Source organism: Mobula birostris, chromosome 5 (assembly GCF_030028105.1).
Source record: "Mobula birostris isolate sMobBir1 chromosome 5, sMobBir1.hap1, whole genome shotgun sequence".
Classification (NCBI taxonomy): Eukaryota; Metazoa; Chordata; class Chondrichthyes; order Myliobatiformes; family Myliobatidae; genus Mobula; species Mobula birostris.
The window spans coordinates 84,774,899-84,791,678 of NC_092374.1; the positions used below are offsets into that span (position 1 = coordinate 84,774,899).

A 16,780-nucleotide genomic window follows, 5' to 3' on the forward strand; every position below is an offset into this window, starting at 1 on the left:
GCAACTTCTCCCTCCCTTTCCAGTCCTGATGAAGGGTCTCAGCCTGAATCATCAATTGCTTATCCATTTCCAGAGATGCTGTCTGACCTGCCTAGTCCCTCCAGCATTTTGTGTGTGTTGCATAGAACCACAATCACGTCCCTCCAAGTCACTTGCCATCCTCACTTGGAAGCATATCACTATCTTGGCAAGGTCCCAAGATAGGCCAACACAGTACCATCCCCTCAGGGCAATAAAAGCTAAACATCTAGTGATGGCCACATTTCATTGATGCAGCTAAAATAATAATGTCTTGAGGGCAATACTCAACAGAACCAGGTTCTTCTATAAGTAATGCACCAGGATCGGGGACCATCCTGTATCAGTATGCTCAGCCTACAAGACAGCAATCAGTTAATGAAGTCCTGACCCCCAATCATACCAGCCATGCTGAGTGTTAAACATTTAAGCACTCACTACAATCTACCAAATCTGCCCCATGTACTGCTTTGAGTCTGAGCTTCGGGAAAAGTTGCTTCTGTACTAAATGCATATGCAGTGGAAGTTATATTACCTGAAACTCATGGCCAGTGAAGATACAGCACTGGTAAACCTGCACTGAGACACTGAACCTTACCAAGACCCCTGCCCAGTGATGTCAGTGCACTAAATGGAACTCATTCCTTCTGTTTAATGGGGTGGCACAGCTACACAGTAGTGTCCGATCTGGCCATTTTTCCATCCACAGGTTCTTTTAGGAGTCCAAGAATGAGTAGAATCACAGCGGATTTAATTTGGCCTTTTTTAACACTGATCAGCAGAAAAACACTCTTTTAGTGTCAAAGTGAAACAGATCTTTACAAAGTAATCTAAATTAATAACAAATATAAAACACAAAATAATTGATTGCATAAGTATTCACCACCTTTCAAGTCAGTATTTAGTAGATGCATCTTTGGCAGCAGTTACAGCCTTGAGTCTGTGTGGACAGGTCTCTATCAGCTCTGCACATCTGGACACTGCAATTTTTCTCCAATCTTCTTTACAAAACTGTTCAAGCTCTGTCAGATTGCATGGGGATCGTGAGTGAACAGCCCTTTTCAAGTCCAGTCACAAATTCTCAATTGGATTGAGGTCTGGACTCTGATTTGGCCAGTCCAGGACATTAACTTTGTTGTTTTTAAGCCTGTGTAGCTTTGGTTTTATGTTTGGGGCCCTTGTCATAGAACAAAGAACACAGAATAGTACAGCACAGTACAGGCCCTTCCGCCCACAATGTTGTGCCAACCCTCAAACCCTGCCTCCCATATAAGCCCCCACCTTAGATTCCTCCATATACCTGTCTAGTAGTCTCTTAAACTTCACTAGTGTATCTGCCTCCACCACTGACTCAGGCAGTGCATTCCACGCACCAACCACTCTCTGAATAAAAAACCTTCCTCTAATATCCCCCTTGAACTTCCCACCCCTTACCTTAAAGCCATGTTGTCTTGTATTGAGCAGTGGTGCCCTGGGGAAGAGGCGCTGGCTATCCACTCTATCTATTCCTCTTATTATCTTGTACACCTCTATCATGTCTCCTCTCATCCTCCTTCTCTCCAAAGAATAAAGCCCTAGCTCCCTTAATCTCTGATCATAATGCATGCTTTCTAAACCAGGCAGCATCCTGGTAAATCTCCTCTGTATCCTTTCCAATGCTTCCACATCCTTCCTATAGTGAGGTGACCAGAACTGGACACAGTACTCCAAGTATGGCCTAACCAGAGTTTTATAGAGCTGCATCATTACATCGCGACTCTTAAACTCTATCCCTCGACTTATGAAAGCTAACACCCCATAAGCTTTCTTAACTACCCTATCCACCTGTGAGGCAACTTTCAGGGATCTGTGGACATGTACCCCGAGATCCCTCTGCTCCTCCACACTACCAAGTATCCTACCATTTACTTTGTACTCTGCCTTGGAGTTTGTCCTTCCAAAGTGTACCACCTCACACTTCTCCGGGTTGAACTCCATCTGCCACTTCTCAGCCCACTTCTGCATCCTATCAATGTCTCTCTGCAATCTTTGACAATCCTCTACACTATCTACAATACCACCAACCTTTGTGTTGTCTGCAAACTTGCCAATCCACCCTTCTACCCCTACGTCCAGGTCGTTAATAAAAATCACGAAAAGTAGAGGTCCCAGAACAGATCCTTGCGGGACACCACTAGTCACAATCCTCCAATCTGAATGTACTCCCTCCACCACGACCCTCTGTCTTCTGCAGGCAAGCCAATTCTGAATCCACCTGGCCAAACTTCCCTGGATCCCATGCCTTCTAACTTTCTGAATAAGCCTACCATGTGGAATCTTGTCAAATGCCTTACTAAAATCCATATAGATCACATCCACTGCACTACCCTCATCTATATGCCTGGTCACCTCCTCAAAGAACTCTATCAGGCTTGTTAGACACGATCTGCCCCTCACAAAGCCATGCTGACTGTCCCTGATCAGACCATGATTCTCTGCCTATAGATCCTATCTCTAAGAATCTTTTCCAACAGCTTTCCCACCAGACGTAAGGCTCACTGGTCTATAATTACCCGGACTATCCCTACTACCTTTTTTGAACAAGGGAACAACATTTGCCTCCCTCCAATCCTTTGGTACCATTCCCGTGGACAACGAGGACATAAAGATCCTGCTGGAAAACAAATTTTCTCCCAAGTCACAGTTCTCTTGCGGATTGCATCAGTTTTTCCTCCAGGATTTCCCTGTATTTTGCTGCATTCATTTTACCCCCTAACTTCACAAGCCTTCCAGGGCCTGCTGTAGTGAAGCATCCCCACAGCATGATGCAGCCACCACCATGCTTCATGGTAGGGATGATGTGTTTTTGATGATGTGGAGTACTTGGCTTACACCAAACATAGTGTTTAGTCTGATGGCCAAAAAGCTCAATTTTTTGATGATTGACTTAACTGTACTCCAAGGGATAATCAGTGACTTGGAAATGTTCTTGCATCCATTTCCTGACTTGTGCTTTTCAATAACCTTTTCGTGGAGTTGCTTGGAGTGTTCTTGTCTTCATGGTGTAGTTTTTGCCAGGATACTGACTCACCAACAGTTGGACTTTCCAGATACAGGTTCATTTTTACTATGATCAATTGAAACATATTAGCTGTACACGGTGATCTCCATTTAACTAATTTTGTGACTTCTAAAACCAATTGGCCACACCAGTGATGATTTGGTGTGTCTTATCAAAGGCGGGGGGGGGGGGTTAATACTTATACAATCAAGTATTTTGTGTTTTATATTTGTAATTAATTTAGATCACTTTGTAGAGATCTGTCTTCACATTGACACGAGTCTTTTTCTGCTAATCAGTGTCAAAAAAAAGCTAAATTAAATCCACTGTGATGCAATGTAAAACAATAAAACATGAAAACTTCTGGGGGAGGGGTGAATACTTTTTATAGGCACTGTATTTAAAGTTTAAGCAAAGGAACATGTAAAGAGCACATGAAACTAAAGGAAAGAGCCTAAGGAAAGGACAGACAAGATGGCAATTTTTGCAGAAACAGATACTTTTCTACTGAGTAAAGGCCACATTCCTGAGATAAGCAAGGGCCAATTAAAAGACACATAGGTATGGCACGTTTAACACTTAGCCATTGGAAGATGACAAACCATTATGTAACTGCCATATAGCTTTACCACTGTTTGGTGAAGCCTAACACCATATGTTGTGAAAAATATAGGTTGAAATGCAAATTATATGTTAGTGAAATTACAAATTCAGTCTTGTATTGATTCGACTAATACCTTACTAAAAACATTTTTAAAAAAGCAACTGATTGCAACAGTAGTTAGCAATAACAAAATTACAGGGCAGGTGATCAGTGTTCGATTTCTGCCACTGTCTATGAGGAGTTTGTATATTCTCCTCGTGACTGCAAGGGTTTCCTCCAGGTGCTCAGGTTTCCTCCCACATTCCAAAGACCTACCAGGGTAATGCACACAAAATACTGGAGGAACTCAGCAGACTAGATAGCATTGATGGAAAGGAGTAAATAGTCAACCTTTTGGGCCAGACCCTTCATCATGTCATGAGTTGCAGGAATTGCCAGTTATCGTTGAACTCAACATTGGATTACTTTAGGGTCTCCAGCTCCAGAATTTTCCCTTAGGGTTTACTCCCAAAGCCTTCCCCATGAGTGGGTATAGTTGCAAGGCAGCAGAGGTTTGAAATTAGAATTTTTCTTCTCATGGAGGTGCTGCCAACCATGGCTGACGAGCCTCATCTGTCTGAAGTTACTGGTTTTTAAGGTGCCAGTAACCAGTCTTTTCCCCTTTTCCTCTCAGTAGAAATGGTTCTTCTGGGCTTAGTAGTTAAGCCCCACCTGAAAGCCAGGAGCTGGTCTTGGTTTTTCAGAGGTTATTTTAATGCATGCTATTGGGAGCATTTAATAGGTAGTGGGTACTTGTCCCCGTTACCACTTCCGGCTCTAACAACTTTAAGGAACCAATGCAAACATCACAATATACTTAAGGTGTGTCCCATGAACACAAAACTGCATGAAATTTTCACTATACGGGACAATGTTTCACAACGAGTCCCAACAAAGTCAAGCAAAAAGCACAATTCAGATATGTACTCTCCTGATTTTAATGGATGCCACTCAATATTTTTTAAAGAATTAGCTTTATTTGCAACACCTACCTCAAACAGTGAAATGTGTCAATTTGCGTCAGTGACCAACACATGCAATGTGGGCAGCCCGCAAGTGTTGCCGCAGTTCTGTTACCAATACTGCATGCTTATCACTTAGTAACCCTAATGAAATTCTCAACCTGGGGCTCCCAGACCTCCTGCTTTATGGTATTGGTCCATGGCATAAAATAAGATTGGGAACACCTACTCTAACCCATACATCTTTGAAACGCGGGAGGAAAGCAGAGCACGCGAGGAAATCCACATGGTCAGGGGAGAACGTACAAACTCCTCGCAGAGGGCAGCGGCATCGATCCCCGTTGCTGGCGTTGTAATAGCACGATGCTACTGTGGCACCTTTAATCATCTCCAATGACCGTTTTCCTGAGATTGATCATTTCTCTTTCTCTCTTCAGCCCGGGCAGGTTATCTGGTCGGATGCATGCACCTCCATTTGTCGTTGCCTTGGGAACTTCACAGTCAAATGTATGAACATGAGCTGCGAGTCAGATGAATACTGCGGAGTGCAGGGTGGGGTCCATGGCTGTCACCCAAAAGGTAAAGGTGTTTTTCCTCTTTGCTTAGTTCAGCGTCATTTGGAGGTGGGGGGGGGCAATTAATGCTGCCAATCCAAGCAGAGTCAGAATCAGAATCAGCACGTTGCGAAATTTGTTGTTATGGGCAGCAGTACGTTGTAATATGAAGTAATAAAAACTGTGAATTTCAGTAAGTATATATATGATGTATTGTTAATGATGGGCGCTGCCTTTTTGAGGCATCGCTCCTAGAAGATGTCCTGAATACTATGGAGGCTAGTGCACATAACACACAATACTTACGAAAGTAAGGATTAAATCTACAAATGAATTACACCTAGATAAACCAAGTAAAGTGCACAAATTAAATATTGTAGAGTACAACACAAATTATTAGGTGACACTTCAAATGTGATGCGGCAGGGAGTTCAGAAACTAATGGCCTGAGGGAAGAAATTGTTTCCCACCCTGACCATTCTTGTCTTTATGCATCAGAGTCTCCTGCCTGATGGTAGAAAGTCAAAGAGGATCTGGATGGATGGGTGGGATCCTTGATAATACTACAGGCTCTGAATATGCGGTGCTCCTGATAAATGTCCACATGGATGGTAGGGAGACCCCCATGATCTTCTCGTTCATTTTCACAGTCCTTTGTAGGGACCTCTGGTCCGATGCTAAGCTGCTTCCATACCAGATGGAGATGCAACTTGTCAGGATGCTCTCAGTGGTGCTCCTGTAAAATGTTGCTAAGATGGGAGTTGGGGAGAATCTTGTTTGCCTCAATCTCCTCAGGAAGTGGAGGCGCTGCTGTGCCTTTTTATTCGGGGAGGTGATATTAAACACTAAGATTGGCATTGCTTGTATCCATTTCACTAAACAGATGTATATTAATCTGCAAACCAGCAATACATTCCAACAACTAAATCAGAATTGCCTTCGATTTTAGCAGCAGATTAGGTAATTTTTTTTTTTACAACTGAGATGAAGCCTCACTTTCCTTCAAGCCCAGCAATTCAAAAATTCAACATTTCCCCTCAGGTTCGTCCACCTGCACCGCATCCGGAGACCCCCACTACACCTCCTTCGACAAGAGGAAGTTCAACTTCCAGGGCAACTGCACTTACGTGTTGGCCAAGCCCTGTAACTCCAGTCTGACTCCATTCACCGTGTACACGGCCAACGAGCATCGCAACGGAGTGAAGACTGTGTCGTATGTCAAAGCGGTTCATGTCAGCGTCTACGGCATCACTGTGTCAATACTCAGGAACAGGGCCGTCCAGGTGAGAGGACTGCATTCACCCATTGGTTACTGGCTCCACTAAAACTGATGAGTCCAAGAGATGTTTTGCTTTTATTAGCCGAGGCATTGAGTTCAAAAGCCAAGAGGTTTTGTGTTGCAACTTTATAAAACCCTGGTTCGGCCACATCTGTAGTATTGCCTACAGTTCTGGTCGCCACACTATAGGGACGACGTTGAGGCTTTGGAGAGGGTGCAGAAGAGGTTTAACAGGATGCTGTCTGGTTTAGAGTGCATGTGCTATCACGAGAGGCTGGATAAACTTGGGTTGTTTTCCCTGGAGCAGCAGAGGCTGAGGGGAGATCTGATAAAGGTTATGAGAGGCACAGATAGAGTAGACAGAGAGTATCTGTTTCCCAGGGTAGAAATGTCTAATACCAGAGGGCATGTATTGAAGATGAGAGGGAGTAGGTTCAAGGAGGATGTGAGGTAGAAGTTTTTTACTCAGAGAGTGGTGGATGTCTGGAATGTGCTGCCTGGTATGGTGCAAGAGGCAAATACATTAGAGGCTTTTGGATAGGTACATGGATGTGAGGAAGATGGAGGGATATGGACATAGTGTAGGTAGGAGGGATTAGTGTTTGGGTGTTTTTTTGAGTTGCTTTTTAGCTGGTTCGGCACAACATTGTGGGCCAAATGACCTGTTCCTGTGCTGTACTCATCTGTGGTCTGTGTTTCAGATGTTGGGTATAAGGATTGAGGGACATAGTGTAAAAGGAAAGCATTGCATTGTAACTCCACCGGCTGAGAGGGCCACATGGCCACTTGAGTTATTTGCAGTATCTGAATAGATGAAAGCCAATCTGATCTTGGCCTAAGCCTCACTTTCCTGTCTGTTCCCTATAATCCCTGATTTCCCTTTAGATGGGGTTCCCAACCGTTTCTATGCCATGGCACCTTGCCACTAATTTAGGGATCATACTCAAAATGGTGGAGAAACTCAACAGGCCAGGCAGAATCTATGAAAAAGAGTGAACAGTTGTTGTTTCAGGCCAAGACCTTTCATTAGACTTCACCCTGATGAAGGGTATCGGCCTGAAACATCGACTGTTTACTCTTTTCCATAGATGCTGCCTGACCTGCTGAGTTCCTCCAGCATTTTGTGTGTGTTGCTTTGGATGTCCAGCATCTGCAGAATCACTTGTGTTTGTCATCAACTGAGAAGCCTTTGGACCACAGGTTGGGAATCCCTGTTTTAGACTAAATATCTGTCTGCCTTAAGTACCGTATACTTAATAACTTCACCTGTACACCTTTCCAGGGTAGAGTGTTCCAAAAAATTGGGATTATGTTGAGAAAAAAGTTGGCTCTTTGTTAGAATACCTTCTCCTGAGACAATGCCCGTACCGCATGATTCTCCCATCTTCTCACCATCTGACATGCCAAGACTTCTCCGTAACTTGTATGCTTCAATCAGATCATCTCTCATTCTCCTAACCTCCGATGTGTCACTATTGAGATATCCTCTGCTTCCTTTTCACCTTAACCATGCCTTGTCCCCGATCGCTCATGACAGGGTTTGTAAATTATCTCGTTGCTACGTCCCATGGGCTACTCTCACATCCTCTCCTACTAGCCAGAATACCACTCCTCCCACACACATTTCCACCTCCTTTCATTATCAGAATCAGGCTTAATATCACTGGCATATGTTGTGAAACTTGTCTTTGTTGCAGCAGTACAATGCAATACATCGGAGTAGGGGAAAAACTGTGAATTACAGTATAAATATACATATTAAATAGTTAAGTAGTGCAAAAAAAGTAGGGAAGTAGTGTTCACGGGACCAATGTCCATTCAGAAATCGGATGGTTGAGGGGAAGAAGCTGTTCCTGAATTCTTGAGTGTCTGCAACACCATCTGGTATGGGGATTGTGGGGGGGGGGGGTGCTACTGCACAGGATCGAAATAAGCTGTTGAGAGTTGTAAACTCATTTAGCTCCATCATGGGCACCAGTCTCTGTAGTATCCAGGACATCTTCAAACAGTGATGCCTCAAAAAGGCGGCATCCATCATTAAAGGTGTCATCCCATCTCCCAGGACATGCCTTGTTCTCATTGCTACCATCAGGGAGGAGGTACAGGAGCCTGAAGACTCACACTCAGTGATTCAGGAACAGCTTCTTCCCCTCTGCCATCTGATTTCTGAATGGACACTGAACCCATGAACACTGCCTCACTACTTTTTTTATTTCTGTTTTTGAACTACTCACTTAATTTAACTATTTCATATATTTACTGTAATTCAGTTTTTTCTCTATTATTATGTATTGCATTGTTCTGTTGCCACAGAATTAACAAATTTCATGACTTATCAAAGTTGCTGGTGAACGCAGCAGGCCAGGCAGCATCTCTAGGAAGAGGTGCAGTCGACGTTCCAGGCCGAGACCCTTCGTCAGGACTAACTGAAGGAAGAGTTAGTAAGAGATTTGAAAGTGGGAGGGGGAGGGGGAGATCCAAAATGATAGGAGAAGACAGGAGGGGGAGGGATAGAGCCAAGAGCTGGACAGGTGATTGGCAAAGGGGATACGAGAGGATCATGGGACAGGAGGTCCGGGAAGAAAGACAAGCGGGGGGGGGGGGACAACCTAGAGGATGGGCAAGGGGTATAGTCAGAGGGACAGAGGGAGAAAAAGGAGAGTGAGAGAAAGAATGTGTGTATATAAATAAATAACGAATGGGGTATGAGGGGGAGGTGGAGCATTAGCGGAAGTTAGAGAAGTCGATGTTCATGCCATCAGGTTGGAGGCTACCCAGACGGAATATAAGGTGTTGTTCCTCCAACCTGAGTGTGGCTTCATCTTTACAGTAGAGGAGGCCGTGGATAGATATGTCAGAATGGGAATGGGATGTGGAATTAAAATGTGTGGCCACTGGGAGATCCTGCTTTCTCTGGCGGACAGAGCATAGGTGTTCAGCAAAGCGGTCTCCCAGTCTGTGTCGGGTCTCGCCAATATATAGAAGGCCACATCGGGTGCACCGGACGCAGTATATCACCCCAAATTATTCTCCATAACTTCCGCCACCTTCAACGGGATCCCACCACTAAGCACATCTTTCCCTCCCCCCTCTCTCTGCTTTCTGCAGGGATCGCTCCCTACACGACTCCCTTGTCCATTCGTCCCCCTCCATCCCTCCCCACTGATCTCCCTCCTGGCACTTATCCGTGTAAACGGAACAAGTGCTACACATGCCCTTACACTTCCTCCCTTACCAACATTCAGAGCCCCAGACTGTCCTTCCAGGTGAGGCCGAGAGGAAGAAGCTGTTCCTGAATCACTGAGTGTGTGCCTTCAGGCTTCTGCACCTCCTCCCTGACGGTAACAATGAGAAGAGGGCATGACCAGAGTGATGGGGGTCCTTAATGATGAATGCCATCTTTTTGAGTCACCGTTCCTTGAAGATGTCCTGGATGCTTGGGTGGCTAGTGCCCATGATGGAGCTGACCAAGTTTAAACTCTCTGCAGCTCACATTGATCCTGTGTGTTAACCCCCCCCCCCATACCAGACAGACAGTGATGTCGCCAGTTAGATTACTCTCTATGGTACGCTACAGAAATTTGCGAATGTCTTTGGAGACATACCAAATCTTCTCATACTGCTCATTAAGTATAACTGCTGTCGTGCCTTCTTTGTAGCTGCATCGATATGTTGGGTCCAGCTTAGATCCTCAGAGATACTAGCACCTAAAAACTTGAAATTGCTCACTCTTTCCACTTCTGATCCCTCTATGACAACTGATGTGTGATCCCCATGTCTTACCCTTTCTGAACTCAACAATCAGTTCTTTGGTCTTACTGACATTGAGTGCACAGTTGTTGCTGAGCCACCACTCAACTAGCAGGTATATCTCACTCCTGTACGCCCTCTCATCCGAGATTCTGCCATCAATGGTTGTATCGTCTTCAAATATATAGATGGTATTTAAGCTGTGCCAAGCCACACAGTCATGGGTGTAGAGAGAAAGATAAGATCCAATTCAATTTCACAGAACTAGTAACACTCTTGCAGCCAACAACCTTCCAGTGTCCTAAAGAGACTGCTCCATCCACCCCTCTTACAGTCACTCTGTCATCTCCACCTGCCACTCTGTTCTCCGAAAGTTTCTGATCCAGTAGAGGAAATGTCACATCAGCACTTTTACCTTGACTCTTCTGAACATACAGGGACTGAAACAACCCTTCTCACAGAAGCAGTTCATTGCCACAATTAATTCAGTATATTGTATCTTGATTTAGACGATGGATTGAAAAGCCCGGGTGTCACGACCATAGGCGAATATCGGGCCAGTTCAGCTCGCTGCTCTGCAACATTCATTCACTCTTCATTGCACTGAGGCTGTGACTCTGGGCTTCATGTCTGAGGACTAAACTTCATTCTAAATGCTCAATGCTTACTCTTATTGTTTGCACAATTTGTTATTTCTCTCTCTCTCTCTTTCTGCACATCGGGGCGTTTGTCAGTTTTTTTAAAAGGGTTCTTTTGGGTTTCTTTGATTTGTCACTGGCTGTAAGGAGATGAATCTCAAGGTTGTATAAGGTATACATATTCGATAATACATTAACTTTGATCTAGTGCTCACAATGCTAACTCCTTTACACTGGACAGGCTGCACGACTGTTTTACAGAAGACTTCTGTTTAATCTACAAGCTTTCTCTGTCTGCTGCCTTCCAGGTGGACGGACAGCCTGTGACCGTTCCCATCCGCCCGCTCCTCGGAGTCACCATCAAACCTTCGGGCAGACGCGTGGTGCTGCAGACAGACTTTGGCCTGACCGTGCGCTACGATGGCAGGCACCACGTTGACGTGAAGGTTCCTAGCGAGTAAGTTCGGTCCCGCTCATCCCAGTCGGCCCCACTTCCCATACCATGCTTCAGCCTGTGTAACATTACGAGCTTCCATCCGGCGCTCCGAGCCCTGCACATGACACCTGCCCCTCCCTCGCACGGAGTGTCAGAACCATACTCACCATTGTTTGCATATCTGTATTTTCTTCTGTTATCCATCCACACCTTGCCTCGCCATCAGTCGTAGGCAATCACGGTCTTTCCGTGACCATGTTTGTTCCAGGCAGATTCTTCTGCAGAAGCAGTCTGCCGCCGTCTGGGCAGTGTCTTTACAAGACAGGTGATCCCAGCCACCATCAATACTGTTCAGAGATTGTCTGCCTGGTGTCAGTGGTCACATAAACAGGACTTGTGATATGCACCGGCTGCTCATACGACCATCCACCACCTGATCCCCACGGCTTCATGTGACCCTGATCGAGAGGGGCTAAGCAGGTATTGCACCTTACCTAAGGGTGACCTGCAGGCTAGCGGAGGGAACGAGTATCTCCACCCCGCCACACAATCACTCCTTCTCGGAGGGGAGTTACGTTCCAACTGCGCACCACCTCCCATGCTCAAAGGTGCCGACACCAGGCGACCGCTGCAGGCCGAGAGCGCGCGGCCCCGCGTGCTGACGGAGCTCGACGGCATCTGCCGACAGCGCGCGGCCCCGCGTGCTGACGGAGCTCGACGGCATCTGCCGACAGCGCGCGGCGCCGCGTGCTGACGGAGCTCGACGGCATCTGCCGACAGCGCGCGGCCCCGCGTGCTGACGGAGCTCGACGGCATCTGCCGACAGCGCGCGGCGCCGCGTGCTGACGGAGCTCGACGGCATCTGCCGACAGCGCGCGGCCCCGCGTGCTGACGGAGCTCGACGGCATCTGCCGACAGCGCGCGGCCCCGCGTGCTGACGGAGCTCGACGGCATCTGCCGACAGCGCGCGGCGCCGCGTGCTGACGGAGCTCGACGGCATCTGCCGACAGCGCGCGGCGCCGCGTGCTGACGGAGCTCGACGGCATCTGCCGACAGCGCGCGGCGCCGCGTGCTGACGGAGCTCGACGGCATCTGCCGACAGCGCGCGGCCCCGCGTGCTGACGGAGCTCGACGGCATCTGCCGACAGCGCGCGGCCCCGCGTGCTGACGGAGCTCGACGGCATCTGCCGACAGCGCGCGGCCCCGCGTGCTGACGGAGCTCGACGGCATCTGCCGACAGCGCGCGGCTCCCCGCGCTAAGTGCGGGTCAGTCAGGCCTGCCTTCCTCCTGCCCACCGCGGACTCGGCTCGCTCAACCCCAGCAAGCCGACCGTGCCCAGCTCCGCGTGCGCACGGCGCCCCTCACGTGCTCCGTACTCGCCCACTCAGCAGTCGGTTCCACAGCCGCCAGCCCCTCACGGGTCCGAGCTCACCCTGTGGCCGCCCACGTACTCTTGACAACGGCAGTCTCTCCCTGTACCTATTGTGTGCACAGCCCTCCCACCATGCACACCCGTGTCTCGGGCTTTCCACACGAACCCCCACCCCCCGTTCTCACCGACTCCCCATTCCCGACCCAGCACCAAGCCCCCGGCAACCCCTGCACACTGGTGATCTCACCCCTGTCTCCCTCTCCCCCGTCCAGCTACTCCAGCCAGTTGTGCGGCCTGTGCGGTGACTACAACGGGATCCCCAGCGATGATTTCAGAACTCCCGAGGGACAGGTGGTGAAGGGAGTCAATGACTTCGGCAACAGTTGGAACGTTGTCCAGAAGTAAGTGGGAAATGGGGTGGGGGAGGGGTGACCCGCTCCACAAATCATCAATCTTCCCTCGAAGAATGGCGTGAAGGATTGGAGGAATTCTGTGAATTAACGAGGAGGCAAAGTTCCTCTTGTTCTGTCACTCAACACCAGGCGTTCCCAACCTGCTTTATTTATTGAATAGGCCCTCTGGCCCTTCAAGCTGCACTGCCCAGCATTCTGCCAGTTTAACCTGCCCCTACACCTCCTCCCTCATTACTACTCAGGGCCCCAGACAGCCCTCCCTGGTGAGGCAGCACTTCATATGAGAGTCTCTTGGGGATCAGGTGCTCCTGGTTTGGCCTCCTGTATATCGCTGAGACCTGACAGAGATTGGGAGACTGCTTTGCTGAGCACCTACGCTCCGTCAGCCAGAAAAAGCGGGATTTTCCGGTGGCCACCCATTTCAATTGTACTTCCCGTTACCATTCTGACATGTCAGTCCATGGCCTCCTCTGCTGCCACAAAGAGGCCACACTCGGAGGAGGAGTAGCACCTTATAGTCTGTCTGAGCAGTCTGCACTCTGATGACATGAATATCAATTTCTCAAACTTCTAGTAACTGACTCCCCCCCCTTCACTATTCCCCATTCCCACCTCCCTCTCTCACCTTATCTCCTTACCTGCCCATCACCTCCCTCTGGTGCTCCTCGCTCTTCCCTTTCTTCCATGGTCTTCTGTCCTCTCCTATCAAATTCCCCCTTCTGCAGCCTGTTATCTCTTTCACCAATCAACTTCCCAGCTCTTTACTTCTCCCCTCCCCTCTCCCAGATTCACCTATCACCCGCCACCTGTAGTTCTTGCTCCCCCTCCCTCCACCTTCTTATTCCGGCTTCTTCCCCCTTCCTTTCCAGTCTTGATGAAGGGCCTCGGCCCAAAACGTCAACTGTTTATTCCCATCTATAGATGCTGCCTGACCTTCAGAGCTCCTCTAACACATTGTGTTTGTGTTGCGTTGGATTTCCAGCTTCTGCAGTACCTCTTGTGTCCCCCAATTTAACCCTAGCCTAATCTCGGGACAATTTACAATGACCAGTTAACCTACCAACCAGTACGTCTTTGGACTGTGGGAGGAAACCAAACCACCCGGAGGAATCCCACGCAGTCACGGGGAGAACGTACAAACTCCTTACGGCTGGTACTGTAAAGTGTCGTGCTAACCACTACACTACCATGCTTTTTTTAATGCCTTACCATTAACCGATGGGTCTGTGAACCCCCAGGATGGGAACCCCTGCTCTGCACTGTCCCATGGAGAATGGTCCAGTGGTCAGAAGATTCACATCCTTTTCCAGGCTTGATTCTGATCAAATGACAATGCATTTTGAACAGTGTCTCACTGTGTTGTTATTTTACAGCAGATAGGATTAAAGAATCAATCTAAATGATGGGCTAGTGAGGTTTTCCAAAGCTGTTAGAATTAGTTGTTTCCTTATACTTTTTATAAGTTCAAAGTACTTTTATAATCAAAGTATGTATACATTATACAACCTTGAGATCCGTGTCCTAACAGACAACCACGAAGCAAAGAAACCCAAAAGAACCCATTAAAAAAAGGAGCATCAAACACCCAATGTGCAGAGAGAAAAAAAATCATGTAAACAGCAAATACAAACAAATAGCGTTCTGAACTGAAGTCCACAAGGAGAGTCCTGTCCTTGGACCCTTAGTTGGGCGCAGAGCGGAGCAGCGAGCTGAACCGGTCCAACACTCACCTCAGGCCCTGACACCCTGACCTTTCCAATCTGGCCCGGCACCTAGACATGGGGTTCAGTTGTTTCGATACACTCTGGGGCCTGGACCCCACCACATCAATTGGACTTATACCCGACCTTTATGATTCAGCCTGGCACTTAAATCTATTGAACCGTGGGTCTTCCTTGCTCTCGGTGATGGGCCAGCTGCGTCGCCTCACCTCAATTCTGTCACACCGAATTGCCTCCAAGTCCAAAGGGAAGTTACAGACCATTGCTTATGATGATTGTTTACTAGAAAAAGAGTGATTGACAAGGTATTAAGTTGTTTTCCTTGTTTCATCAGCCACCAGCCAGAAGTTGCTGAGATTCACCAGCACCATCTTAAACCAGAGGTTAGCAGATGAATTTATGCAAGACCAAATCCATAGTTTTTGCTAACATTTTTAACTCGTATATTTTCACAATATATGTGCTTTTCTCTCCACTTACTGGCAGAAAGCGGTAGCAGTACATAGGATTTATCACCATTTTCCATTTTTCATTGGCTAAGTATGAGCACACAACACACATGCTATGATGGTGTATTTTGACTGGTTGCTTCTTATCTCAGGAATGCGGTGGTATCTGGACTATGAAGGTGAAAGATTTTTTTCAAAAGAGCCATCTTTTTTCCTTGTCTTTAGTTTTACATGCTCTGTATCTGTTCCTTTGTTTAAACTTTTAAAATAAATGACCACAAAGAGTCAAAGATTTTCTACTGATTTTCAAAGTCCTAATAGAACCTGGGGATTGAAGATTACCAACAAACGGAAGGGAATTAGTTCAGCATAAAAGGGAGATCACAACGTAGAGTGAAGAGTGATATTGCAGAAAGGATTAACGTAGACCATAGAACACTACAGCACAGGAACAGGCCATTCAGCTCACAATTTTGTGCCACACCAACTAAAAAGCAAATCAAAAACACCCAAACTCTAAGCCTTCCTACCTACACCATGTCCATATCCTTTCAGCTTCTTCACATCCATGTATCTATCCAAATGTCTCTTTCTAGCCTCTAATGTTTTTGCCTTTACCACTGTACCAGACAGCGCATTCCAGGCATCCACCCCTCTCTGAGTAGAAAACTTACCCCTCACATCCCCTTTGAACCTCTCACCTTTAATGCATGCCCTCTGGTATTAGACATTTCTATCCGGGGCAACAGATAATCTCTGTTTACTCTGTCTATGCCTCTCATAATCTTATACACCTCTATTATGGGAAGTCAGAATGACCGGAATAATGAGGAACGCACAACATGATAGAGGAATTCAGCAGGTGAAGTGACATCTGCAGGGGAAGGGAATTGTCAACATTTTGAAACAAAATCCTACATCAGAACAGAGGATGGAATGGGAAAATCGCCAGGACTGCAATAGCACAGATTGTTGTTGCTCCAGTTTGCACCACCTTTAATCTCTTGTGTGTCCACAAAACTGAGGTTTCTTCTTCCAGCCACCAACAAATATACTCCACTCAAAGTGAACACGTCCAAGAGGACCACAACCTTGATGTAGGGTTTGGCAGCTTGCATGCCTCAATGACCCAGAGAGCTCTGTTTCCTGGAGTCAGGGCTTTATGCTTTGGTTCTTGGTAGGGTCATCCATGCCAAACAGGTCAAAGGGTAGAGGCCAGACTAAGAGTAGTCTACCAGTCCTCCAGGTTTGGGGGTTCTGCTCAGGGTTACCAACCCAACTAGTCAACAGAATTGTTACAGAAACAGCAATGAAGAACCCTTCTATACAGACAGAGGACCTTCATTGCTGACGGTGTAACAGAAAGTACAAAATTCAACCAAACCATTTAATGCTTCACCAGAGTTATTTGCAAAGGGCTTGAACATTCCAGAATCCAACTGATGGTTGGACACACTTAACTCAAGGGTCTTTACTTAGTTTGTTGAGTTCAGTCAAAAGAGCC

At 47.0% G+C, this 16,780-nt stretch overlaps 1 protein-coding gene across 1 annotated transcript in view; it reads left to right on the forward strand.

The window, feature by feature from the left end:
• The window catches only part of zanl (zonadhesin, like), a 245,673-nt gene that overhangs the window by 63,286 nt on the left and 165,607 nt on the right, over positions 1–16,780 (forward strand). The window contains exons 8-11 of the mRNA XM_072259463.1: positions 5,101–5,242; positions 6,259–6,500; positions 11,193–11,341; positions 12,966–13,094. Of these exons, the coding sequence (XP_072115564.1) occupies positions 5,101–5,242; positions 6,259–6,500; positions 11,193–11,341; positions 12,966–13,094 (662 nt within the window). The remainder of the gene's footprint in view (positions 1–5,100; positions 5,243–6,258; positions 6,501–11,192; positions 11,342–12,965; positions 13,095–16,780) is intronic.